Genomic DNA, 27,855 nt, shown 5'->3' with positions numbered 1-27,855 from the left:
TGAGGCTGGGATTCTCTAAAGAGTTCCAAGTTCAGGAAAAGGTGAAAAGGCTCAAAGGATGGTACAGATCATAGGAGAACACTTTATTGCAACAACCTGCTATTGATCCTTAAAAATATATATACTCTATTTAGAGTTGATTAAAACCCATTTAAAGTTTTTCGAAATTTTTAATTTAATATTCTAAACAAGAAAGTCGAACCTAAATGAATGACATAATATAGAATAATGTTATGATCTCGTGCCAATCGCGAGTCTCGGCATATTTACAAACTACATGGACTTGCGGAACTTTCAGGAGTATTTAGATTTCGGAGCTATCCCGATACCCGATCCCAATCCCTACTGGTACTGGTGGTACTGGGGCTGCTGCTGGTGCTGCTGATGCTGGTACTGCTGCTTGCTGGAGCCGGAACTATACTCCTGCTGCGACTTGTGGCCGCCGGCGCGGAGAAGCTGCGTGGGTGGCGGCGGAGTGGGAATCTTCACCACAATATCGGTGGGCTCGCGAATGACCTCCGCCTTGAAGCCCTCCTTGGGATCGGCCGTGTATTTGACCGTGCGGATGAAGCCATCAGAGTCCACCACCGAGTAGCTGCCCTTGATCACAGCACCGTCACGGATCTCCTTGCGGTTCTGGTAGTTGGTGAACTCATCGTCCTTTACATCGAAGCCAAACTGGTAGGAGGAGTTTTGCTGCAGAAATTGTGAGAAGAATGTTATATATTTGAATCTTTTTTTATGCTGTACCCAAAGTTGGGCGGGTTTCAATTGGGATTTGGAATGCGTACTGTCCCACGAATCTGACCCACTTTGGTGCCTGGGCCAGAAAACGTGTCCAGACGGTTGCGTCATCATAGCCCCCAGGCGCATGCGCGTAGGCTGTAACCAAAACTGAAACTGTAACCAAAGTTGAAGCTATAACTCCCAGTCCCAGATCACGCACAAGTGAAAGTAATTTGGAGCCACTTGCATACAGATATGTTTAATGGTCCGGGCGCACGAAATCAAAGCGCCAAAGCCATAGCGCCGGATCACACGATCGATATTATGCAACCAGGCGGTAGAAGCCAAGCCACCCGACAAACCCAATTCCTCGAAACATTTGATAATTTATGCACAAGGTTGGAGCTTTCCAGGGCATATATGTAAGCCAATATCAAATTATAAACATTGTTGTATGAAACATAAAATGCAGAAAGAGGAAACCTAGATAAAGTAGGAAGTACTAACTTTTCAATAACTCCCACGAAAAGGAATATTCAAAGACCATAACCAAGTCAATTGATTTTAGATTCAACTAACTATTGTCTAAATATTCAGGTTTTTTTTTTTCAATAAGTCCATGAACACCTCGAGGCTTTGGCTAATTTATTCACAAGGTTGAAGGTTTCCCCCACTAAGCGAGGATGCAATCAAGCAAGACCTCCGTTGGACCAAGACAATCCCCTTGCAAATCATTGGCAACTGGGTTAAGGTAACCAGAAGCGTGGCTCTAAGGCGTGGCCAGATCGAACCCTCGATCTTCTGACTTGGCCGACAAAAAAAAACTACAAACAAAACCCAAACTACACAAAAGAACTGCAGGCCGAAAATTGGAAAGGCAAAAGCCAGTTTGCAAGCCGGTTCTAATGCGTGCACTGTCCATTTGCACGAGTGCACCTCTGTGGGAATCGGACTCTGCCCGGGCTTCACCACGGATTGGGGTATATGGGTCGCATTTGAAAGTGATTGTCTGGCGGAGAATGTAAGTGCCGGCGGCAGTGTCACATTTTATGGAACTAAGAAAATTGCATTAGCCAAAGGCATTTCTGGTTGAACTTGTCGGTTAAATCTTTACGGTTATGCGAATTTTATGGGCCTGTTATACATGATGTATGGTTATCAAGACCAAGTACTATTTCTTAGCCATATTTCTGAGCTATACCTCAATATATAAATTAATATTATTATAGTTCACTTTAGCATTAAAACTTCAGTGAAATCTGACTTGAAAAATTGGTATTCCTTTAAAAATAATAACCCATAACAATAAGACAATATCCAACAAATTTCCCCTCTGTAATATAATAAATATAAATCCAGGTAAATTATAAAATTAAATATTAATTTTCCAACTTCCACCTCCTGTCTGGCAATCAGTTTTAATCGATTTGAGAGATGACACGCCAACTCAGCACCTTAACCCCATCTCGTTAGCCCGCTTCGGCATTAAGCCTGATGGATTATGGTCGCTTTGGTAACGGATATTTGCCAGCTTCCGCATGCAAAGGCCATAAACCATCGCCGCTGGCTAAGTGGCTGAGCCTGAGCTTCGACTTGAGCTTCAGCCCGAGCCCGAGCGGACCGGACCAGGAGCCGATATACAAGCACAATGCACAATGCAACGCACACATATGGCCATGGCCAAATCCACGCCACATTGCAACTTTGTGGTCTCCGTGGTTAATGAACCCCAGGTGCCAGTGCCCCCCATTGCCGACTCTCCGGCCACGTTGCATGCTTCAATTGTAATTATGTTGCTGTTGCAGCTATAGTTGCACTAACTGCTGTAGTTGTTGCTACTGTTACTGTTGCTGCTGCTGCTACTTTTGCTGCAGTGAAGCGAAAAGGAAAGTGTGCGAAAGTCAAACTCGATTTGTTTTGCACAGAAACAAAAGATCTACCTACAAAATTGGCAGCAAAAGTTAGTGTTATAAAAAAAAATGAAATCTTTCCGAAAAATCATATTTAAAAAAATTGGATGTTAGCTTTACTGTCTGTTATATAAATCCTGACCTCAAAGCTTAAAGAAACTCGCATTCTTCCTCACCTCAATATGTCTTTGGTCCAATGTTCCCATTTAGATAATCCCTCGTAAAGTGGGTTTTTCATTTCCCCAAAAATGAATATACGATTTTTATCCGTGTATTCCAAACTTACGTCATCGTACTGCTCCTCCTCCTCTTGCTGCTGCTGCTGCTGCAGCGCTGTCAGCTTGTGCTGTCCCTTGCCGAGGATCGGGCTGGACTGGGCTTGGTAGGCGGGCTGAATCCTGCGGGGAGGCTGAGCAGCGGGCTGAGGCTGTGGCCGGTAAGCGGATTGCTGCGGTTGTGCCTGGTACTGCAAGTAGGTTAAAAAGGATATAAAATAAGAAACTATAAATCTTTAGACAGTAAAAGTTGAATAAAGATCAGCTGATAAATTTTCTTATATTTTAATTAATAGGAAAATTGAAATCGTTTTTGATATCTTACAACAGATCTTTTGATCTTAATTAAACTCCTTTTAAAACAAAAATATATCCATTTCATACTGTAAGGAATAACGTGGATAAACTGTAAAATAACCCACCTGAGGCTGATAATCCCTAAGGGCCGGCGCCACATATCCCTGCTGCTGCTGGGCACGAATCTGCTCGGCAACCGTGTCCTTGATGCGGATTTGCTGGCCGGAGCTCACATACTGCTGCGTCTGCTCCGAGTTCTGCTCGAAGATGGGCGTGCTGTCGCCGGACTGGCCCTGCTGCTGCTGCTGGAGCTGCTGGTAGTACTGACGCAGGTAGGCGGGATCCACACCCTGCTGGCCGGCAGCCAGGCCGCTCAACGCCACCACCGCGGTGGCCACCACTAACAGGAGCTGCATATTGCTGTAGGAGCTAGATCACTGATCACAGACGGGAGACACGGAGAGAGACGCGGACACTCAAAACTCAAACTCAAACCTCGGCGGGGCCACAAAACTATCTGCGCTGGCTGCGGATCCAAATTGCACTTTTATATCGCCGAACGCGGAGCAGCAGCCACTCATAGACGTGGCTCTCCACTCGTGGCATGGCTCGCTCTCTGGGCCATGTAACTCTCGACCCGGCTGCTCTTGGTAGCGCCCGCCTGCCTGATTTACAACAGCTGTTTTCGGCGACTCCCCCATTCGGCGGCTGTCGTTTCCGCTCAAATCATAGATCCTCTACCCTCGACCTGGGCTATTGTTTTATATTTTTGTACCCCTTGATCGTTGATTGCGAAGGTATACTGTGTTTGGTAAGTGTACTTAAAGGCACAATTTATTTAAAGTTCTTGCTATTTATAAAATATTTATTGTGTATGTACAACTTTACGAAGTTAGAATTTAGAATTTACTAAAAATTTAATGTGGAATATAAAAAGTTAAAGATAATAAGCATTTAAAGAATAAACTGTTCATAAATTTAAGTTCAATCGATAATTTTTAGAATTTCTGAGAATTTTGCTATCGAGCTTTGACGGAAAAAAGGAAAACTGTATAAACAACCTGCTGTCCCTTGGAAAAAATTATCTGTATTTTATCTTGCTATAGTTAATAAAATCAAAATAAATGTTAAATATTTCCAAATGAATTATAAAATAAATCAACTTTATATTAAGCTAACATATATGGACAATACATCGACCTTAAAATTAAAAAATATAATATACATTCCCCACAGGGCATCACATAGTCGAGTTCATAAACCTTCTCGTTCCATTCATTTCGTTACATTACGTGATCTCGGCCAAGTGATCAGCTAACAGCTGTTAACTGAAGCTCTATTTTGGCTAACAGAGACAGCTGATTGATACCAACGGGGGGCGTTTGAAAACTTTCACGAATTTGTCATTTAACTGAAACTCGGGCAAGATGGGACACCTGTGTGCGTGGGGCGAGGGGTGTTGCAATGCATTTTGAAAGCAGGCAAAGCCCATAAATAAATGTAAATTACATTGCGGTTGACTCCTTCGTCGACATGCAACTACATACATATGTATATATGTAGTTGATTTTATGCAATGGGCTTGAGGCTCTTTTTTTGTGCTAGCTTCCCATTAGATAATCATGCCCAATTAATCGCCCAGCTCTCGACGAGGTTCACATTCTTGAGGTCAATGCGATTGGAAGAGGCCGCACCCTCAAAAACACACAACAAAAATCTAAAATCGAACCCAACAAGTGCAGAGCCTCCATTGTTTCTGACCCAAATTTGCTTAAACGTTTTTCATTGGCGCCTTTTGTCTCGTACTCACATCCATCCATCGAATAGCGAATAGCTATAGCTTTCTGTGTATCTGTATCTGTATCTGTATCTGCATCTGCATTGCGTTTGCGTTGCGGTTGAATGGGCCCAAGCTATCTTTGATGACGCTGATTGCCAAACTTTTGCACTCTGAGCCCTTAGCAGGGGATCATGTGATCGAGTCATTAAACCTCCATAAGTAGGAGAAATATGTTAACCTCTTTTGCACAAAGAAAAAAATATTATAATTAAAAAATTATAATATATAAAGAGTATGAAAAAATGTAAAAAGATTACGATCAACGGAAGTTTCTGACTGAAACCCTATTTTAAATACTTCGTTTTGGTATAATGACTCGATTTTATTTTTTTATTAAAAATAAATACCTATAAACACAAGAAAAAACATTATTTGGTCTATATCAAACATAAAGAAATATGAAAAATCATCATTATCAGCACTCTGAATACATTTCTTTCCATGTACCGGTCATGTGATCGTGTCATTAAACCCCACAAGTCGTGGAAATACTCCAATACCCGATATTTGAGACGACAATGCGATTACAATTGCCCCAGAGCTTTGTTAGTGTTACAGTTGCCGCCCTGAATTTGCATGCATATAGGAGAGGTTTATAAATCAATCGGAGGAGATTTCTTTGGTGGAGGTTGCCTCGCTCGACAAGGTCGTTTCGGGGGAGTCGCCATGGCAAACGCAATCGAAGCTGACCGCTTGATGGGATCGGAACCAAAACAATTGCACGGCGCAGATGTTTGAAAGAGTAACAACCACATTTGTGGCTTACTTAGCCGTGAAGTGAAAGTACATTATGTGTGGTACAATTGTTATGCACATTACACACGTACACGTATGTACGTACACTCTCGAGTCGCGAGTGACTTATTTTCCATTGAAATTAAAGTCAAATTTATGGGTACGCTCATTTCTCAGCTCAAGTTTGCATATAGTTTCAATATAAATAGGTTTAATTGCCCGAATGATTGATGGAATAAGCGCAGATTTGCAGCGTCATGTTATGCAAAGATTTTCGGCTACTCTTTTTTGGGTTTTTAGGTTGGGCTGGGCTGGGCTGGGCTGGTCTGGGTCTGGCGTGGCAAGTGGTAACTACTCAAAAAGAAGGCAGGCGGCAGACAGGAAAAGAGCTCGTCATATTCAAATCATTGTGATACGATTGCGTTGCCGGCATGTGGCAATGTTTGATCCAATTGTGGCCAAATTATATCACACTTAAAATATAAATATCAGGTGCAGCCAGTCGCCAGTGTGGGAATTAGGGGGATAATGGCCAGGAAACTCATGTTAAAGACACACAAACCGCTTTTCTTTAACCAATGAAAGTCGCATTTATTAATTAAAACATTATTTATGCCTATTACATTCCATGACTAGAATCACTCGACGTTAACACACCTGACTGACCTGGCTGTTAACACAAAATCATCGTAAAATAAACATAACTATAAATCAAAGTTTCTTTTTATTAAATTAATTTACGTAGTTCTTCTATGCGGAGACAGTAAATGGTCTGAGGCGGTGTTACTGTGTGTTTAAATTTATTTCGATTCCGATTTCATATACCAAACCAATGTATATCATTAAGCTTGTTAGTGGTTCACAATTTCCTGTCGTTCTTCATATATAATTTATTGAGTAAGTTAAATAGAATTTCATAAAAATCCGCTAAATATGTTAGGAGATAAACAACTGTCGGTGCCAACTGCTGCATGCGATGTTGCCTGTGGGGATGATGTTGCTCCCTCCAGTTGCTGGTGCAGTTGCAGTTGCGTCTGATGTTGCAGTTTTCTAGTATTCGGTGGCACCAATAACGCTGTACATGAGACGATTGAAGGAGCCGCTCTGGCGTATGTTCTCATCGTGGGTGTTTACCACCTGGAAGGGGATATACAGGATATATTAGTATAAATTGAATACTTGTTTTTTATTTGTATATCAATTAACATTGATTTTAGCTAAGTTTAATTAGCCAAGTTTACTTAGCTAATACCCATATTAACAGAGATATGTATATTACTTACATTGTACGGCGGCCGGGATACTGGCGCTGATACTGGTTTCTGTAAGAGTATTCAGGAGAGTGGGGAGATAAGATCTTGCTTAATAACTCTTGGTAATTATCCAGCGTTTTCGGTTACAGACTTTTCAAATGCAATCTCTAACGGTTATGAGCTTTTTCTGTTAGGTGTCAGTCTATGTTAGAATGCCAAAAATATACATATGTAGGTGTGCTTGTGATTTGGAAAATATACACAGAGAGAGTAATGGGGTTAATGAAGATAGTTCAATGCCAGCAAAAAACCAGGTTAGTAGCACTACTTCGGCCCCGTTAGTGGTCGTTACAGCACGTTAACATGCCGCCAGTCAAGGCACACTGTTGACTAACATTCGGTTGGTTCAACTGTACAGGAGGCTTACAGCTTACAGCTTACAGCTACACATTTACACAGAAAGAGAGACGAGAGCGAGCGAGATAGGAACAGAGAGAGACAGATAGACTTTGTACAGATGAGCTTGAGATTGATACTGATACAGATACTGAGATTGAGATACAGATTAAGAGGATCTTGGCGATCGTGTGTTTTGACACAGACTTTTGACTGGGTTTGGTTTACTTGACTGATTGATTGATTGATTTCGAACGGTTGCGCACGATCTTACCTTTCCTGGAACCAATCTATTGGGCTGATAGACCTTAGTCTGCACAGGTATGGTTACTTCCTGTGGCGCGGCATTGCCGTAGCTGCTGTAGCCGCCCTCCTCTTGGATGAGTCTGTAGGTGTCGCTGTTCCTGGGATCGTACACGACAGTTTTCTTATAGCTGCTCGGGGGCAGTGGTCAGTGATATCGGTCAGTGTGATTTCGGGGGGTTTGCATTGAGATCGTTGAAAGCGCCGTTATTTGTTTGGTCAATTATTCGTTGGTTTTTGTGGTGTTATGCATATTTTCAATAGATTTATTTTGATTTTGTTGTTGGTTAATCGAAATTCATTCGTTTAAATGAATTAACAAAAAGATTTTTTGGTTTTGGTTTGTTTTTTTGGTTTTTTTTTTTACATCGGTTGAGTAGCGTGAGACAGAGTAGTGAGAGAATAGAAAGAGAAAACAGGATGTGCACAAAATACGTTAGAATTATTTTGTTTTTCGTTGTAGTTGTAGTTGGTTGTAGTTGCTGGTTGTAGTTGTGCCTCGTTGTCTTAAGAACTGCACACTCCTCGAACGGATTGCGATTAATAGGAAACTCATTAACAAATTCCTTACGAGCTAGTTATTAAAAGTAATCGAACAGAACTGCATAACAAGGTGTGAGATGTATTTAATTATATTAATTGGATTCAACTGAATCCGTAGTTGTCATCGCATGAGAGTCGAAGCCTTGAGATCGGGCGTTACGGGGTTAGGGGTTAGTGGATGGGGTGTGGTTATCAAAGGGGTTGCAGTGGAGCTTGGGGCTTATGAATAGGAACTTTCAGGGCTGTCCTTCAAACAGTTTGTGTATAAATATGTATCATAAATGTGTGTAAATTCAGCAAACGTCTTTGAGTTTCGGGGATTAGTCTTATAAAGGGGCGGGCAGAGGGTGGGGAATACGGGGTTTTCAGCCGGGACTGGTCAGTGGGATTTTCAGGAAGAGGATTGTCTAGTAAAATTGGGCTAAGGACTACTATTTCTTTGATCATTTGTTTTGTTGATAGAGCTGCTGCAGTTGCTGCTGGCGGTGTTGACGTTGTTGCTCAGCAAGTTGGTCTTTTTGCTTTTGTTGCTCCAGGATTTTACGTTTTTGTTCCAGGAAAGATAGATCGATGAAAATTCTAACATTAATCGTGCAGCTAAGTTCTATATATATCAGGGTCTACGAGCTAGAGAGTGGTGTCTTTCGTTGTTTCATGGTTTGATTATTCTATTGATTATACGTATTTACAGCACCTGTCCTATCAAAACGGGAACCGGAACCCCTTCCGCACCTGCGCCACCATTGCCATAATAAAGGAAACCCCGCCCCAAAGATATATAATATTTACAGGGTATCATTTCCCTCTTATCACAGACTCAGGTCATAGAGCTTTACTTTGCAATTGGAGGATACAGAGGGTGAGATATGGGGAGAAGACATATAAAGTATAGACAGCAGAGCACATGCAATCGTTTCTGGACTTGTGTAGTGTTGTTTCTGTTGTTCTGCTTGGATATAGATATAGATATATGGAGGTTTATATATAGAGACTTGTATCTGAGTTTTAGAAGAAACACAATTGTTGCGGTTGTGGAGGACAACAATAACCGGGGGGGTTAGTCTGTACAGACAGGCAGGGAAAACACGGGAAACGTGGCAAACATTCCTGATAAATAGTCATATTCATGGTTTCAATTTGTCTCAAGGCAAGTTCGGGTTCAATTTCAAGTTCTTGCTCAGTTGTGTGCTTTATAAGATCAATAATATCAATATTTCAAGGTGCGGAGGATTCAATCAAAGAACGAACTCAGGCTGTGCTCAAGATATGAATTTACTTTTACCCGTTAAGTTTTGTTGGCAAAGGACGATGCAAAGGACTGTCCTTCAAGCGATTGCTATCGCTCGTGGCGAAGCTACAACAATATACATAGAATATTTAGGTATATAGTATATAGAGAGTGGTCAGATCCGGCAATAGGCGTAGTACGTACAACATCTATGGACTGTGGGTGTGCGTGTGTTTGGTGGGTGGTTCGAGTGTGCTTCTCATTTCGTGTGTGCTGCGGCAGCGTTGGGTTAGTAAATTTCGAGTTTTGATTTAATTTTCAATTTTGTGGCTTTTCTGGTTAGTGGATTATAGCCGCAGCTTAACCAGGAACCAATTTTCGGGTTATATTATGTATATGGACACCTTGGGCTACTCGTGTATTCGTAATCGCAATCGTAATCGCGACTAGGTTTTAGTTTCAAAGCTACTACTGGGCGCATTTTTCGAGTGGCTCTCTCTCTCTGGCAAAAAAGAAAAGCTGCATCAAATTTCGAAGAGTTCTACGCAGATTTATTCAAAAATTGCAAATTCCAAAAAGAAATGAACGTAATTATAGGCAAAATAGAGTGTGTGTTTTCAATTTTGTGACAAGCGTAATTCAAAGTTCGGTTATTAGTGGTTTTTCATTGTTTATTCGAGCTAAGCAATAGGAGATTCCAGACGGTAAATTTCTGGGTGACAACTTACGGAACTGTGGTTCTGATGGTGTCCTCGATGTTGCTGTTGGAGTACAGACCGATGGGCGAGTTGAACTGCTTGTGGAAGACCTGTAGTTGAGGTATAGCATATATATAAAATGGTCGAAAACATTGAAGTACTTGGGAAAATGAGATCTTAAATTGATATAATTTCTCAGATCCCCCGGTTATTGTACTTACGCGGCCAGTGTCGGCCTCCGAACCGACAACCTTGTGCAGCATGGTGTCGGCCACGCGCTGCTTCATGATACTGTCATGGTAGTCATGTCCTGGATGGGCGCGCACAGCCGGGTTGGGGTAGTGCCTCAAGTAGGACTCTGTCGTGGGCGCATCCTTCTTCACTTTGGCGCCGGGCAGGACCAGCGGAGTTGTCCGGTATGGCTGCAACAAAAAACAAAGAAAGGAAACACGGCACGTGATGATCAGTCAAGATTAACGACTTTGTTTATGCCAAAACCAATGGGCACACACACCCAAAACACCCATTTGGCAGCCGCTCGGGGCGAAATAATAATATAAATAAATCAGCGCACGATTAGCAGAGTTTTTTCTCGAAATTCTCTGATCTTCGCCCACTGTGCTAGGTGTGCGCACTTGCCTGGCTGTGTGTCTGTCTGTATCATTTTTATATAGAAAATTCCATTTGGTGTGCGTTTATATACTTTAAAAATAGAGAAAATATTTTTAGGCGCTTACGTAAGCGTGTTCTTTCTGCCAGCCAGCGTCCAGCGATTTGAATTTTGTATCTTTGGCGGCGGACGTTTTATTTTTACCGAGCCGTGGCAAGAGTAAGTAATTTAATATACGTGGCTTGGGGTTTGAATGCGCGCCTAATCGATAAATTAGAGGCAGCTCTGTCGTGGAGCTGCCAGACTGTCAGGCTGGGCTTTGATAGAGTTTCGAGTGACCACAGCACAAATGTATGAGAATACCGAAGCTATCTCCACCGTTCGAGATTTTTTAGGGACAAGGCCACACTGTTTTTGCGCGCTTTTTTGACTGACTGCTACCACGCCGTGTTTTTTAGTTATTAACTACTATTTAGTTGTTACTGCCCGCCGACTAAGACATTAACTAACCCCATGGCCGCCGTGCGTCGCTCCACGCGCCTGAGCAGCATCAGCAAGGCCGCCGCCGCCTCGCCATCGGCGCAGACGCAAGTTCACACACCGCGGCGATCGGAGGTTTGGCGGAGAAGACAGCCGAAGGCAGTGATCGTCGACAGCGACGAGGAGGAGGAGGCAGTCGATAACCGCCTGATTGGCTCCGTTTCAGAGAACAACGAGAACCGCAACCTGCTGAACAAGATGGACAAGGACAGGGCAGCCAGGCGGAGGACGAACACAGGGAAGGCGCCGCCGCCACTCGAGCACCAGCTGCTGGCAGAGCAAAAGACGCCACGCAGCACGAAGAAAACAGCAACGGCGGCAGCGGCGATAGCGCGTTCCCGTGAAGCCGCCGCTATCTTCATAGGGAGCAGCAGCGATGAGGAGCAGGATGTGGACGCGCACCATGTTTCGCCGCCCAAGCAGCGCAGGCTGCAGCCTCTGCCGCAGCACCTGATCAGTCCATCGCGGCTGCTGGACAGGCTTAGCATAGACGAGCGTCAAGAGGAAGACGCAGAAACCAAGACTGACAAGGTGCAGGAGCAGGAAAAGCCCCGACAAAAGCAGCCAACGAAGCGACCAGAAACTAGGCCAGAGAAGACAGTTTCCAGGCCCCAAGCTAAGCCTGCAAATGAAGAACAGGTGAAACAGCAGCAGCAACCCCAATCCGAGCCAGAAACCCTGCCCTCTCCGCCCCGCAACAAATACCAAAATGCACGCCGCGTCCTCAACAGCGCCGAGACCCAAAATCTGCCAGGACGCGAGGAGCAGCTACTCGAACTCCGGGAGTTCTTCACCAGCCACCTGGAAAGCCAGTCCTCCGGCAGCCTCTACGTCTCCGGGCAGCCAGGAACGGGCAAGACCGCCTGCCTATCCCTGCTACTCCGCGATCCGGCCTTCTCCAAGCGACTGCAACGAGTCTACATCAACTGCACCAGTATTGCCAGCGTGGGAGCCGTGTACAAGAAGCTCTGCGCCGAGCTGCAGCTGAAGCCGAACGGGCGCACCGAACGCGATCACCTGGAGGCCATCCAGCGGCACCTGCGCAGCGCCAAGCGCATGCTCCTGCTGGTCCTGGACGAGATCGATCAGCTAAGTACGAGCCGGCAGGCTGTGCTCTACACGATCTTCGAGTGGCCTGCCCTGCCGGGCGCCAGGATACTTCTCGTCGGCATTGCCAACAGCTTGGATCTCACGGACCGGGCGCTGATGCGCCTGAACGCCAGGTGCGAGCTGAAGCCGAGGCTAATGCACTTTCCGCCCTACTCCAAGCAGCAGATCGTGGAGATCTTCAAGTCGCGCCTGGCCGAGGCCGAGGTGCTGGATGTCTTTCCGCCCGTCACCCTGCAGCTGCTGGCCGCCAAGGTGAGTGCTATCAGCGGGGATGTGCGGCGAGCCCTGGACATCGGCCGGCGAGTGGTGGAGATTGCCGAGCAGCAGAAGCGCGACGGCGAGAAGGAGTTCAACATGAAGGCCCTGGAACTGGAGGGCAAGGACGCCGTGGAGGCCAAAGAAAAGCAGGGTAAGTTTTAAAGTTCAAGCCTGAGAACTAGGTGCTATAACTGATCCTCTTTCCCATAATAGCAGATACCCTGAAGCCCGTTCAGGTCACCCAAGTTGCGGCAGTGCTGAACAAGGTTTATGGGGCGTCGCAAAACCTGGAGGAGGACATCGAGGCCGCCTTTCCGCTGCAGCAGAAGCTGATGCTGTGCAGCCTGGTGCTGATGCTGCGCAATGAGCGCAACAAGGACATAAGCATGGGACGACTGCACGAAGTCTATCGCCGGGTGTGCTCCAAGCGCAACATTCTGGCCCTGGATCAGGCGGAATTTGCGGGCACCGTAGACCTGGTGGAGACCAGGGGCATACTGCGCATCATTCGCAAGAAGGAGCCACGCCTGCACAAGGTGCTGCTGCAGTGGGACGAGGGAGAAGTGCACGCGGCGCTCAGTGACAAGCAGCTGATCGCCTCGATCCTCAGCGACACCGCCTGCCTGGGCAAGTGATGATGATTACCTTTAGGAAATTAGTTTACCAAACAATTCGCGCTGGTTAATTGCGCATTTCTAGCATTTTCATTCACCTTGGGGACGCGCATATAGGATTTTTATATATAGGAATACTTTTTGACGCTAAATTTAACATTCGCTGCTGTTGCGCCAGCACTGAAATATTTTGAAATATCATTTGAGGGTCACTTTCGACATTTCGCTCTGACTTTAATTGAATCGAATCTTTGGGATTTCGTCTTTCCGTGTGTCATAAATTAAGTAAATGTTGCGGCAACCATATTCTATTTTTTTTGATCCAACGATCTCTAGACAATTCACTTCCTGTTAGCCCTAAGCAATTAAAGAATAAACTATATGCAAATCGCAAAAGTGAAAACAATTCCTCACTTTCGCTGCGCCTCTGGGTGGTGGTGGGTCGTTGTGCCAAGAGTTGGGACAACACCCCGCCTTTGGCCATTGTTTTGCCAAGAGGTTTTCACGGATCGTACGAGCCAAATTAACGAGTGGGTTTCTCGGCCATCTCGACATGAAATTAATTTCTTTTATAATAATTTTGTTTATTTGTTTAGCTGGCTCATTGTTGTTCTCTCTCTCGGTTCTCTGCTCTAAAAATATCCCCGCTTCGGTGGTATGAATTACATCGAGCGCAGAAAGAGCTCCGTGAGGAATATGTTTCGAAAACTCTTGTTGCCTTTCGACGCATATTGACGAACGGCGAACAAATGTTTGAATAATAAGCTATATGTGCAGAGAGATCGGGAGAGCCAGCCAGATATATGCAGGCACGAATGTACCTATAGCCGCGGTATATGGCTTTTTATATTATGTGGAACGGAACGCTTCTTCTTGCCTAATTATATATATTTTCTTGAGGGAAAAGTAAGACGAAAACCTCGACAGAAATATGTTCGTATCCCGACGGTCGGTTGTATTTGAACTTGAATTCCAAGAGCAAATGTTTGACGGCAAAGGTGAAATCTTTCATCTGGATTCTGGCTATGTACTAGAGACGAGACTGGCAGTTGGAACATGTCTACAAATCTTTGTTTATGCGAAGATAAATAATGCTTTAAGACCCTGCCTGGGTCTCGAAAACTGTGGAAATAATTCTTTAATTTATAACCTGTATATTCTTTCTTAAAATTCATATTTTCTAGACCAGAACAAAGTGGTTTTAACTAGAAAAATATTGTTTGTATAAGGAGCTAGCTTTAATCGTATTGATATATATATTTTAGCTTTGTAAAACTTCTAAATAAATATGTGCAAGCTTACTGCTTAAATTCTTTATGGGTCTTTTACCATTTATTTGGCTTAAAGTTTCTCTTTAAACTTCACTTGACTTGAGATATATTTTTCACATTGTTGCTGTAACTTTTTTCATTTGAAACTCTAGATACATGAGTTCCCATTTAGTTTTTACATTAACTAAAATTATTATTCCACCATTTTGTCTTATTCAAAGTTGAATTCAAAGTTATTCACTGGCTTGCTTACTTGATATTGAATGCATTCATTGAGGTCTGGCTGCTCCTTGTAGTAGACTGGGGATCCGTTTTTGAACTGAACGTACTCCATTTTTGTAATGTGTGTGTGTTTGGGTTTGAATTTAAACTCCTTTGTGTTGGCCAGAATTTGAACAAGATGAAAACGAAAAAGATTATACAATTACGTAATGGAAGATCACGCCAGTTGATGTTTATTTATATTCTCTGATGGCACCGAAAGTGTCCACAAATTGTAATATCGCTGCTAGTGGTATTGATTATTATTGGTAACTTGCTTTTTCGGCACGTTTAAATCAACGCTGCAGCTGGTGCTTCTTCACGAGGATTCACTACAAAAGGATGCTCGAGCTCGAGTCTTATATTGTTGTTTATTTTTCAATATTCCGAACGCAACTGATTTGAAAATTTTCAAATGCTGGCGAATTATTGCTATTCCGACTGCGCGGAATTCCAATTTGTCTATATAGATCCGAGAGTGTCTGTCCCTCGCTGTGTGTGTGTGTGTGTGTGTGCATATAGAAGGCGAGTGCTGACGGTCAGAGGCCGTTCGACCCACGCACCCACACCAGCCCGTTCCTGGCCTTATATACACAGATCTCAGAGAGAGCGGAGATTTCTCCTATTTTTTTCTTTAATATGTATACAAAATATGTTTTTGTGCAAATAGCTTATTCACCGAGCGTTAACGTGGCCAACAACAAACACAGCGTATAAACTTGGACTTGGGCGTTCTTCTTATTTTTTTTAAACGCCCACGCGCCATATAGTCCGTCCCCCCAGTCCCCTCCGGATGTTGTTGTTTGTCCTGCAGTCCTACACAGTAAAAAACTGGTCATTTATATTGAAGAAAATCGTTTCCTATGCTTGACAGCCGCACAAGTTATCATATTAAATTCTGAAAAAAATCTCTAAAGTAATACAAAATCGCAAATAATAATTCTTATATTAATTTTTCTTTTTACTTATAGAACCCCATTATTTTCCTCGGTGCAGCCGAAAATTATAGACATATAACATCTCGCCTATATGTTTTAATTGCTGCTTTGTGGAGCAATTTCATATACCATTTTTTTCGCATTTCGAAAATTAGGCACAAATATTTATCGGGCCCGAGGTTATTGTTTCGCCCGAATGCAGAAACATTAATACGAATATTGCAGCCACAAAAAGAAGAGATATACCTATAGATATATCTCGACGATCTGGGAGATTCATCAGCGAGGTATTGATGTGCCCAGTTTGTTTCAGCTGATTTGCACTGACACTGAGCATTGGAAATTGCCTTTGGCCGCTGATTTGTCAAACCGATTCTGACAGTTCCAAAGATATAGTACATAAGCCCGCTGCGACATCTCCCATTATTATTGGCATTGGCATTCTATATTTTCGTGGCTGTCATTAGCAATTGGCATTGGAACAGGGCATGGGGCATATTATTTGATGTTTTCCTCAGAGCGCGCACACGAGCAGGTGTAATTAGCCTTGGGAGGCAGGAGAAAATTTCAAGTTCGTTAGAAGATCCAAGGAACACATAACTTACACGGAATTATATTCCATTTTTACCACAACGAAGGCTAGAGTTCATTCGAGTAGAAGAGTTCTTTTTGTTAGACTCACACATGGACTATGCGTGTTTAAATGGGAACGATCAATAAACAACCTGACTAATGGTTTCTATGGGGCAAGAAAGCAGTATTAAGAATACAAATAGAACGCATTCAAGGTGGATATTAACCATAATTATATTAAGAGTTCAATAACCGCTAAAAATATGATGCCAGGAATAGAACAACTCCCACGTAAAAAGGTAGTCAAGGAGGGCATTCATTTTTTATATTTTTCTGGACATTTCAGTTTCGAATAATATCTGCAAAGATAATTACAGTTATGCCTGATTGACTTCTTTTAGAAATAGTTAAAAGTTTCCAGGAATAAAGAATTGTTCTGAAATCCCTTATAATATTAATAGTTATCAACACGATCAAAACAAAATGTATCTTAATTTTCAATGTCACAATCATAATTAAAACGAAACCAAGTCCAATAACCCTTAGAAAAACAACACGAAATATAGAAAATATCTCACATTACAAGGTAAACAAGGAGGTCACGAGTTCTGGAGCTTTTTCTAGCCACTTTTCCTTCACTCTCTTGTATGACAAATCATCAAACATCAAAAACATATAGGTATATATCAAAGTGCCCATGATTTTTATTTCGGTGCCGCATTGGCAAACAAAGTTGCGACCTTGGCGAGTGTCTTGATTCATTAGCGGCGTCATCTCAGGGGGCGGGCCTTCCCCATCCCCATTCTCATTCTTATTCCCATCACCATCCCAACGCCACGGCATCACAAGGTGGACAGTGGATCAAAATCTCCTCCCACCTGCCTGCAAGTCAGGGGCCCCAAAATAGTATCGTGGATGTTTTCTTGTTTATTTGCGTCTTTGCCTCTTGGCATTTTCCGCAGAGTTTTCGGGGGGCGGGCATTGGGTCTGTGTATTCGCTTCTGGGTCTGTTACAGTTTCCGACTTGTTTGTGTTTTTATTCTGTATCTGTTTGATTCCCCGCCAATTTCCACCTGCACACTGCGTCACTGGGCCTTTTCCTGTTAAGTACCCCCGCGATCTCGATCTCGATTCCACTTCTATATTTATATTTAGGATGTAAGCGGTGGGAACCTTGACCACCAGCATTGCTGTCCGCTGATGTCAGCTTTTTAAATTCTATAAATTTTAAAATTTTGGAATTGAAATTTGGGAATATTGACAGTGAACTTTGTTCTAAAAATTCAATAGTTTTTTTAATTTTAAAATATCAGACGCTATTCAGTTCGAATTCTTATATTCGAAAAGGAAAAGATACAAATTATTTTACACAGTTTTTACAGATACTAATGCCTCAAAGTATGCCACGATTAATTTGTTAAAAATCTATGTAGAAACAAAAAGGATTACTTATATATTCACCTGGCTTTTTAAAAGAAAGATAAGCACCCTTTTTGATAATATTTTAAACTGCTTATTTGTTAAGGGGGGGGTAAGGTATTTAATTTTTTTTTTCGTAAATTTTTTTTTATTTTTTATTTTAAAAGTTCAATATCTTAAGAATATTGTGTCCAAGTTTTACATCAATCAAAGTAAAATTGACGAAGTTATGCGGAGTTGAACGAAGGTCGTCTGGTGTTCAATGCATGAGAATCACAAAGTTTAAAGCGCTCTCCTGAAAAATGCCATTTTGAAAATCGGTGTACACGATAACTAAAAATATACTGAACCAATCGGTTTGAAATTTGGAACATAACTTCTTTAGATAATTCTACAGGTATTCTCGTCGAGCTTTTTTTAATTTTTAATTTTCTTATATTTTTTATTTAACAAATTAACTTAATTTTTTAGTCAAAAATCGGGGTTTTGACTTCAAATTTTGATAAAAAATAGGGAAAAAATTTTAAAAATAAAAACGCTTCGAGAATACCTCGGGACACTTATCCTTTAACGAATGAGGTATAATTTTTGTAGATCGGATGATTCTGTGGACAGTTAGGATGTACACCGCAAACCAACTTTTTTTGGAGGCGACTCGGGAGATTCCCTATAACTCCTCTACCTCTAAATATTTTTCAATACAAAATTTATCACAAACTGTTCAAATGTTGTGTTATTATATGGTATTTAATTCGTTAAGCTAGCTTTAGCCGTTTCGCCACAACATTTTTTTGAAAAGTGGGCATTTTTGCACCGAATTAACCTTACCCCCCCCCTTAAGTAAACAAAATATGAGTTTAAAGATTACCGGTTTGCTTATGTGCTATTTTATGCCTATTTAATATTTTAAAAAGTTTTAAAAGCTTTATCAGCATTGAAACCCAAAATTTTCCGAGAGAAAATAAAGGTTACAATTCAAAAAGCTCCAAGGTCCAAATTTTCTAATAAATATTATACATGTTTTTGCATATCTTGGTTAAATTTTAAAAGTTCAGACACAATCACAAAGAAAAATAAATTAAAAAGAAAATTGACTCTTACTCAAGAAACAAAATTAAATTAAAGGTTTTTTAAACATTAATGGAATTCTATCCTGATTCCTGATTTTCAAATACATCTCTACTAACTCTACTATCCCAATAATAATTCTTATATCCTAACTCCACTCACCTGATTCACAATGGCAGCCTGCTCCTCATCCACATCCTGCTGATGGTCACGCGTTGGCTTCGGCGAAAACACAGTGGACGGCACCTCGTAACCTCCAGACGAGTTCAGCTGGGGGAACACAGTCTGGGGTAGAGTGTCCATGGGTAGCTGGAGGGCACGCTCAAAATGGCTGGGACCCGGCAAGAAGGGCGAAGGACCACGGTGGGGCAAGAGTTCTGGACTGGCCGGAGGTAGGGTGGAGTTGCTGCGCGATCCCGGTCCTGCATCTTGGCTGACGCCCTGAGTGTAGGCGATTTTGTTGTCCCTAAAAAAGTATTTATTAAAGTGTGTCCTTATTTTATGTTGGCAATAAGAAAGGCATTCCCAAAAGTGAATTTTTGTCTTATAATAATGTTTAATGTAGTTACTGTTTAATTTTTAGTTCCTCAGTTCAATCAGCTTTGGAAATACCCCTATATCTATCTGACTAAAGGTACATATAGACCCTTGCTCACCTGTGGACCGTGAGGCGAATCTCGTTGCCAGCGCCGCGGAACAGCTGTTGGGCATCCGCGTGACTCAGGTCGCGTGCGTCGTACTCGCCGATCTTGGCGATGATATCGCCGCGAAGGAGCTCACCATGAGATGGGCTGCCCGCTTGCACCTGCAATGGGCGAATGGAGAGGTGAAAAATATAAGAAGGTCATTGGGGGAATTAGCTGCATCAAATATCACATGTACAGAAGGAGGAGCGCCCGTTGGCAACAGCCTTGACTTAGATAAATGGATGGGCGCATAGATGCAGACAGAATTATGATCGTCAAATTGTGTTTACATTGAGACTGCGATGAGACCAGGAAGGGAAAGGAGAAGGAAACGGGGAAGGCAGTCGCCGTCTGTTGGGGCTAGTTTGTTGCGCCTCAATTAGTTTTACTGGCGTCGCGTTTTGGCAACGCTGCAGTGTTTATTGTGGTTCCTTCTTGTCGGATCTCAGTGTGCCAGTTTCGCTATTTTGATTTGTTGCTGTTTATTTGGGAGCGGCAAGCGAGGCAAAGGCCAAATCGCTTTGTGGCATCTCTGGTTACATAACGCCCCTTACCCTGGTGATGATCAGCGGCGTGTCCAGATCGTTGCCGCCCACCAGGCGAATGCCCCAGGGCGTGCCCTGGCCATCGCGCAGGAGCACCACCGCGAACTCGTGCAGCTTGGGGCTCATCCTGCCTACGATCGTCGGTCTCCTGGTGTTGGATCCAGAGAGCTGGCTCACAGGTTCATCCAATCGACCGGACTGGAGCCGAAATTAATTGGAATTTGTTGTTTATTCGCGCTCGCGGCGCGCTATTGCAGTCCGTTAAGCGTTTTGTTCGATCGCAAAGCTGCTCAAGTACTAATTTTAAAATACAATTCGTATTCCTTTCTGCAGCGGCAAAATCAGAAGCAACAGAAGCAGAAGCCGAAGAAGCAGCAGAAGCGGATCTTGGTACACTGCGCCACAAATCGTGAATACATATGTACATATATGCGGCATACACACAAGTTATATCCGCCGGCAACGGCGACTACATGCTGAGAAACATGAATTCGATTGGCGAATCCTAATCGGTGAGTGGGTATTCTGCGCAAGGTACTTTGCACTTCCCACCTAGGTTGCTACATATGCGGGAAAATTTGGTAAATTCATTTTAAGCAGGGCAACGCGGCGTATACTTGATAACTTGATAAAGGTGAAATTACGCATACGCCCAGTAAACATTTTTTAAGTTGAAAAAATAACTAGGGTTGTATTTTAAGCTGTTTTTAAGAACACTTTAAGGAAAACTCTGAATTCAGAAAGTGTCATTACCAGAAACTGTGAAGCGCAGTCAACTTCAGTTTTTATTATTTATGTGGCAATGCTAAGTGAAAGCCCTAATTTATTGTAAATTGACATGAAAATTAAGAGATTCTTTCCGGTTGTTATCTAGATTGGGGCTAATTTTTACTGTTTACACAGTATAAGAAAATGTCTTTCCTATAAATTTGTTTATATTTTTTAAAGAGTCATATTCCTTGCCAAAGGGTATTTGAAAACCGCCCCGAACTCATGCCAACTTGCGCCCCTTTGTTCGCTCTCATTGTTTAATTTGTCTTGTGCCCTGCATTTCTCGCATTCTGCATTTCGTGGGCCACATATTGGGACAGCACTTGATCCAGTTGCAGACTGACCCTGAATGAAATGAATGCCACATGTCATCATCCAAACGAACGTTTTGATGATTATCGTCTCTGAAGCTAAGAAAAAATATAAAAAATCTGGGCATCTGTTATTTTTTTCCCCCATTTTCAGCAATTTTATTGGCGTTCTTTTTTTGCTCGCAGAATCAGTGTTTGCCGAGCGATGAGGCAACCTAGAGAGAGTGTAATTAAATTTATTTACTGACGAGTCGGGACTATTGCCTAATTTAAAATTGAAACAACAAACTAATCATATCAGATATTTGCAGCATTAGTCAATGGAAGAGTCGACCATATGAAAAAGGTTAACGGTTGACGGCCATTGCCTTGCTTTATATATTTTTAAATATTTGTGCTATCCTCTGCCTGAAGTGATCTGTAAAATAGCTTATTCTGGTTTTTGGCAACATTTTGACTTTTTACAACGGAAAAATCTTTTCCTGCCTGTCGGTTTTCCGCTGTTAGTGCTCGCTGCCTGCCGATATACACAATATATGGCGTGCCATTTCATTTCTCATTCCATTTATACTGCTTTCGGCACTTTTTGGCTGGGGCTTGAAATGTTTTTACTATTTGCGGCCAGAATTGTTTTCATTTCGATTTCATTTGGTAGCTTCTGTAATGATTTTGCCAGACTTTCGTCGCAATTTATGTTTCTTATAAAGGGGGATAGCCTTGAATGGGTGATATATCATTTGAACTACCTATGGGAATTTTTGGGTGTGAATACCGAAAATATAAGCTACTTGCTTTATGTACTATTTGTACTTTTCCTATAATTTCTAATTTATTATGTATAAGCTATTTAAAAAAGTCTGATATTGCATTTCCGTTCTTGCCAAATTTGATTGGAAATGTTTATTGCACCAATTAGGAAACTAAAAAGTATTTAAATGTAATAAATCATACAAATCCTTTCACTACAAATCCTTTCAAAAGAACACCACTGACCCGATTTTCAATTGGCAAACGCAGCGACTATTGCGTCAATTATAATAATATGGAAAATACATTCCATCCATCTTTCTTTGGGCCGCTTCTTCGACAGCTGCTTTACTTGGCCAAAAGTGCAGCAGCGGCTAATTAATTAAATTTCGCTTGACAAATTTACGAGCCGCCAGGGGCGAAATGTTATTGAACTGATTTCTGACACGGCCCGGCGTGAATTGGGGCCACAAACACACACACACAGAATGCACAGCAGTACTCGTTAGCGATGATTGACAAGCCATGGGATGTGGCTTTCAGGGAGGGGTTTCTTGGGGACTTACCCCCACGTTCGGTTCGTCGGCGAAGCGGACGCGCTTCTTCAGCCCGCTGCTGCTGCGTCGCCGGCAAGAAGGAGGCAGCAGTGGTTTTGGGGGTGGCGGTGGCACTGGACGATGCTGCAGCTGCTGCGGGTAATCGTAGCCGGGCACGGTCACCTTCCAGAAAGCCGGTCGCCTGTATGACGCGGTCGCCGCGGCAGATCTGCTGGTCGTCATTGCTCACCAGAGACTAGCGTAAACAAAAGGCAAACAACAAACGCTCCCCAAACATTCGGAAATATTCGCTAAAAATTCTACTATTCGAACCGCGCGCCGCGGTGCGTCTGCTCGCGTCTGCGTGTGTGTGTGCACTACCAGGCAATTGAAAAGCCAAATAAAAACACATGAAAGGCCGCAGAATTGAGCGCAAATAAACTAATGAGTCAAAAGACAGGTGGGTAGGTGAGTGTCGTGCGGAATCATGAATGAAAGGGAGAGGTCAATGGTATTTGAGTCACCTGGGGGTGCAGGAAATAAGTCACTGCTTCAAGCCGAACTTACACATTTAAGGTTTCATATTTCAAACAGCAAATTCAAAATAAAGCGGGCAATAACGAAATGGGCTGCATTGGCAGGGTAATATGAAGATCGATCTGGCAACCTCGAGAACTGTTAGCTCCGAACAACGGTCACACTGAATGTTTGTTGTGATTTTCAATTCTCCGATTTTCCTCTATTAATTAATTGCCAGCGATCCAGTAAATCCACTAGAGTGCCCTGTATGGAGCTGAGGAGGAGCCACCCGCATATAGCTATACCATGTCCATGTTCAAAGCGCGGTAAGTGAGCCTTAGAATCGAATAAAAACCACTCGTACACAAAACACAACTTTCGCTTTCCCTCCCCGAAACGCAGTGTAAAGGAATTCGAGGATGTCCTGGCGGCCCCCCAGGACCTGATCGACCTGAAGCAGCTGCGACAGCTGACGTTTAACGGTAGGATATATCCCGAAACCTCTAACCGAAGATATCGGCAGAATTTAAACAGTGCCTGAAAATCCACAGGTGTGCCCGATGTGCAAAGTTTTCGGGCTCTTAGCTGGAAGCTTCTCTTGGGGTATTTAGGCCCACGGCGCAGCAGTTGGGCCTCGACACTGGCCCAGAAGCGGGCCCTGTACCGGCAGTTCATCGAGGAGCTAGTGCTGCCGCCTGGACATGCGAACAAAGGGGCCGGTGACGACGTGGATTCGAGGGGCGTTGGCCTGCAAGATCATCCGCTGAGCGAGGGGCCGGAGAGCGCCTGGAACACGTTCTTCAACGACAACGAGTTTCTGCTGCAGATCGACAAGGATGTGCGGCGCCTGTGTCCGGACATCTCCTTCTTCCAGCAGCCCACCGATTATCCCTGCGATATTGTGGTCCACAGCAAAGGCGAGCACGGACGGCGGCTGCACGAGCGGGTGGTGCCCGCTGTACTGAGCTCGGCGAACGTGGAGCGTAAGGGCCTGGGCATGACCAAGGTGAGTTGCAGTCCGAAATTGCGTGTTAAAATAAGCTCAGAATGTGTTGCATTATGCCTGCCATTTGGAATTTAGCAGCAAGTAAGTGTTCCCCTTCAATTCAACCCGAAAACTAATCTGGACCTTTCGATCGCAGATAAATTTGATCACCAAGCGCTCCGTGGAGAACTATGCCGCCATGGAGGAGGGCCAGGAGGCCCACTGGGAGGTTGTGCAGCGCATCCTGTTCATCTACGCCAAGCTCAATCCCGGCCAGGGATACGTGCAGGGCATGAACGAGATCGTGGGACCCATCTACTACGTTATGGCCTCGGATCCAGATCTCTCGTACCGCGCCCACGCCGAGGCGGACTGCTTCTTCTGCTTCACCGCTCTGATGGGCGAGATCCGGGACTTTTTCATCAAGACCCTGGACGATGCCGAAGGCGGTATCAAGTGCATGATGGCCAGGCTATCGAATATGCTCAAGGCGAAGGACATTGGCATCTACGAGCAACTGAAGAGCCAGGAACTGCATCCGCAGTACTACAGCTTCCGGTGGCTCACGCTGCTCCTCTCGCAGGAGTTTCCACTGCCAGATGTGCTGCGCATTTGGGACTCTGTGTTCTCGGATGAGCAGCGCTTCGATTTCCTCATCAGAATCTGCTGTTCCATGATATTGTAAGATAAATCTGGTAGTTGAGATCCCTCAAATGTATTTATACTTTTAAATATATTCTCCAGAATCCAAAGAGAAGCCATCTTGGAGAACGACTTCGCCTCGAATGTGAAGCTGCTGCAGAACTATCCGCCGATTGACATTAACGTGGTGATCACCCACGCCGTGACGCTGGCGTAGACGACGCCTGGAAGGATTCTTTCTTGCCCAAATGCTTTAAAGCCTGTCTGATATCAACGGAATGAACCAAGCAATCAACTACTTTAGTTAGCCCCAATCTGAGCGACACCTTTACAGGAACCCCCCTAAGTATACAGCACCTATCGTTACTTTTTATACAACTGTTTGATTTTTATATCTCATTAAAGCGAAGTAATTTTAACATTGCGGAGTCCCAATTATAAATGCATCTGAAAGTTATAGGTTTCTCAGTAGTCAATAGTCAGTAAAACAACACTGTACGTGTGGTATCGTCATTAGAACGCCATGTCAAGGATCATCACTTGCCCATCTTGGGAGCTGTATCCTTGCAAATGGTCTGCGCAATGAACTCTATTAGAGTCCGCGTGGGTCGTCCAGCCATGCCCTTGCGCAAATACTCGAACTCGTCTCCCCGAGTGATCATCACATTGGTGGCATCCTGCACAAGAAGGCGAAAGTGTCCCCATTATATTAAGTACTGAAAATACCGAGAAACTGATCTTACTATATGCATCCACTGGCCGCAGGGCACGAACTCTCGGAGGAAAGCAGCGGCCTTGCAGGGACGTCCTCCGCGTCCAATGCCGTAGTTCTGAACATCGCTGCGCTGTCCCGCTCGCACCGCCTTGCTGTAGTAGTTCCACAGGGGGAAACGCCACACGCGGTCACCAGTGTGCATGCTTGCGTGCTTGATCTGCTGCCACAGGATTTCAGAGTTGGTGAACACACCGCAGGCGGCCTCGTCCAGGGACTGCCGCATGTATCCAGAGCAGGTGCCGATATCAATGATACACTTGGGGCAGAAGTTCTGTCCATAAAGCAGGGCATCGGCCAGCACGAGGACATCCTCGTGGTCCGTGCACTGGACCTCGATGGTCTTGCCATTCATGGACTTGACCATATCGCCGGGCCGGAAGGAGTTGCAGCCAATGACGTTCTCGCACAGAGGAATTAGACCGCGGATGTTGACCTAAAAGGTATGAAGAATAGGCCAGGATCCAGCTGAAGATATGCAAAGAAACTCACCGGCAATCTGAGTCCAGCCACCGCCCGACACGTGGCCACCACCACCGCCGCTCCTGTCATATCGGCTCGCATGTGGAAGAGCTCGTGCTTGTCTTTGATGCACAGGCCACCAGCATCGTAGGTCACGCCCTGGCCCACCAGGACGATGGGCCGCTCCTCGGCACAGGTGCCGTAGTAGCTCAACTCCAAAAAGATTGGGGGCTCGCAGGAGGCCTTGCCCACCGCCAGGAAAGCGTGCATGGACTGGCTCTCTGCCCAGCCCTCGACCTTGACCTCCACATTGACACCGGACTTGCAGAGCACCTCGACGACGTTCTGTGCAAAAGCGGTGGGAGTGAGCAGGTTGGAGGGCATCTCCTGCAGCTGACGGGTCAGATTCTGCGCGGCAGCCTTTTGGAGTCCAATGCGCCAGCCCTCGATGTCGCAGATCTCGTCCTTGCTGGCGAACAGGTCGATGGAGGGCACAGAGATTCGTCGCTTTGGATCCCGCAGCTCCTGGTATAGCCAGATGCCCAGGGCAGCTCCTTCGGCCGCAGATTCGGCATGACCGCAATTCTCGACCTCAATCCGGTCAGTGTCCAGTTCAGCGAGAATACGACAGGCGTCCGCCACAGATCGCCGAATGGCCTCCTTCTGCTCGTCCAGGACCTCGTAGGGATTGTAGCCCAGGCACTCCTTACCCAGACCGACGACCGCCACTGCCGAGTAGTAGGGAATTCGCTCCGGCTCAATGGCGAACAGCATACGGGTCTCGCCCCGCTTGGGCATGGGTCCGGACATCCGTAGCACCTCCAACAACCGGCCGTTGGTCTTCTGAAGGTTGTACCGCCATCCCGTGGGCGTCAGGATTCCGGCATCGTTCTTGTCCTCCTCGTCCGCGAACACGCCTATGACCAGGCCACGCGACGGAGGATCCGCGCAGATTTCCATCTGCTGCAAGTGCAGCATCTGGTTGATTGCCTGCGAGGCGTATCCGCGAGAAGTGATCTCCGGCCGGCGGATAAAACGAGCGAGGCTGCACGCCCGCGATAGTGAGTTGCGCGTTAATCGGAACATTTCGAATCCCAAATTGAACATAGACTTTTATCAAGACAAAAGGATACTACAAATATTGAACAACTAGCACTTTTTGGTGGGGCTTTTAAATATTTCACAGAATTTTTTCATCCAGAATAACTTGAAAAGTGTACGTGTTACGACTATAAACAAATAAAACTGATACTGAAGCCTATTGTAAAGCCGTATCGACACTGACAGAAATTTACCCACAGTCTTGGATTTTCAAAAAACCATAACACACCGAGATTCTTAAAAAAGTCAAGTTTATTCTAACGACTTAAGGGGGGATATACATGTAAACCAAAATTTTTTTGGCAAATTTTTTTTTTGGTTTATAAAATAGTTTATTATTTAAAGAATATAGTGTGTAATTTTCATTATCGAATTCCAACTCTAAGTGCCTCAAATCAAGTATGCACGCAAGGTTCACAAGTGTTAACGTGGGCGCATCAAAAACTTTAAACGTCTTTTTCTCAGCTTCTAATTTTTGCATTTCTACCTATGCTATGGACACGATTCACAAAAAACTATGTAACATATCGGAGTGAATCAAAAATTATTATGATCAGCATGAAATTATCTTCTATTTGAACCTACATGGTTGTTATAAAACTGAGTATTACTATTTTTTAAGAGGGTGGGAAGTGAAAACTGATCACCTGAAAATGGCATTTTTTCCTTCAAATCAAAATTTATTTTTTTTTGTCTTGATTTCGCTTTGGTTTTTTAGGTTCAAATAGAAGATAAAGGTGTAATGAATACAAAAAAATTTAGTTTACGGATTTCGGACAGGAATTACGAGCTCTATCGTGTCCATAGCACGGCAACTCAAAGCTCGAGGCGCTACGGCATATGTTCCATAAGTCCGCCATTTTGTAAAATATTGTTTATAACTAATTTTTTTTATCATCTCTGATTCTACTT

The 27,855-nt window shown here is 43.9% G+C and overlaps 5 protein-coding genes across 16 annotated transcripts; 2 read left to right on the top strand and 3 right to left on the bottom strand.

The window, feature by feature from the left end:
• Positions 1 to 158: 158 nt before the first annotated feature.
• On the bottom strand, positions 159 to 3,715 carry Cpr66D (Cuticular protein 66D). The gene is made up of 3 exons (XM_017170815.2): positions 3,334 to 3,715; positions 2,923 to 3,102; positions 159 to 696 (listed from the first exon to the last, which is right to left on the bottom strand). The coding sequence occupies exons 1-3, from the start codon at positions 3,622 to 3,624 to the stop codon at positions 343 to 345; spliced, it is 825 nt and encodes a 274-aa protein (XP_017026304.1). The 5' UTR covers positions 3,625 to 3,715; the 3' UTR covers positions 159 to 342.
• Positions 3,716 to 6,348: 2,633 nt separating this feature from the next.
• Positions 6,349 to 22,821, bottom strand: Zasp66 (PDZ_signaling and DUF4749 domain-containing protein Zasp66). Of its 11 annotated transcripts, none has more exons than XM_017170898.2 (9): positions 22,493 to 22,720; positions 19,523 to 19,671; positions 19,029 to 19,332; positions 10,426 to 10,626; positions 10,235 to 10,314; positions 9,561 to 9,632; positions 7,707 to 7,866; positions 7,067 to 7,105; positions 6,349 to 6,920 (listed from the first exon to the last, which is right to left on the bottom strand). In XM_017170898.2, the coding sequence occupies exons 1-9, from the start codon at positions 22,703 to 22,705 to the stop codon at positions 6,834 to 6,836; spliced, it is 1,305 nt and encodes a 434-aa protein (XP_017026387.1). In that variant the 5' UTR covers positions 22,706 to 22,720; the 3' UTR covers positions 6,349 to 6,833. The 11 variants fall into 11 exon arrangements, with proteins under 11 accessions (XP_017026387.1, XP_017026389.1, XP_017026388.1 ...); XM_017170900.3 differs by lacking the exon at positions 22,493 to 22,720 and adding an exon at positions 20,107 to 20,400; XM_017170899.2 differs by lacking the exon at positions 9,561 to 9,632.
• Positions 11,206 to 13,739, top strand: Cdc6 (Cell division cycle 6). 2 transcript variants are annotated; one of them, XM_017170897.3, is made up of 2 exons: positions 11,206 to 12,873; positions 12,939 to 13,739. In XM_017170897.3, the coding sequence occupies exons 1-2, from the start codon at positions 11,328 to 11,330 to the stop codon at positions 13,355 to 13,357; spliced, it is 1,965 nt and encodes a 654-aa protein (XP_017026386.1). In that variant the 5' UTR covers positions 11,206 to 11,327; the 3' UTR covers positions 13,358 to 13,739. The 2 variants fall into 2 exon arrangements, with proteins under 2 accessions (XP_017026386.1, XP_017026385.1); XM_017170896.3 differs by having other exon boundaries at positions 11,209 to 12,873; positions 12,936 to 13,736.
• Positions 22,822 to 23,150: 329 nt separating the features above from the next.
• Positions 23,151 to 25,027, top strand: LOC108077550 (TBC1 domain family member 13). Its single transcript, XM_017170942.2, has 5 exons — positions 23,151 to 23,307; positions 23,384 to 23,463; positions 23,533 to 23,987; positions 24,124 to 24,647; positions 24,711 to 25,027. Exons 1-5 carry the CDS (start codon positions 23,288 to 23,290, stop codon positions 24,823 to 24,825), a joined length of 1,194 nt encoding a protein of 397 aa, XP_017026431.1. The 5' UTR covers positions 23,151 to 23,287; the 3' UTR covers positions 24,826 to 25,027.
• Positions 24,972 to 27,128, bottom strand: LOC108077549 (cytosol aminopeptidase). Its single transcript, XM_017170941.3, has 3 exons — positions 25,873 to 27,128; positions 25,352 to 25,816; positions 24,972 to 25,285 (listed from the first exon to the last, which is right to left on the bottom strand). The coding sequence occupies exons 1-3, from the start codon at positions 26,947 to 26,949 to the stop codon at positions 25,145 to 25,147; spliced, it is 1,683 nt and encodes a 560-aa protein (XP_017026430.1). The 5' UTR covers positions 26,950 to 27,128; the 3' UTR covers positions 24,972 to 25,144.
• Between the last annotated feature and the right edge of the window lie 727 nt (positions 27,129 to 27,855).

The sequence above is a fragment of the Drosophila kikkawai genome, chromosome 3L, assembly GCF_030179895.1.
Source record: "Drosophila kikkawai strain 14028-0561.14 chromosome 3L, DkikHiC1v2, whole genome shotgun sequence".
Lineage (NCBI taxonomy): Eukaryota > Metazoa > Arthropoda > Insecta > Diptera > Drosophilidae > Drosophila > Drosophila kikkawai.
The sequence above is the reverse complement of the archived record's forward strand: the minus strand, read 5'-3'. Positions and strand labels throughout refer to the sequence as shown.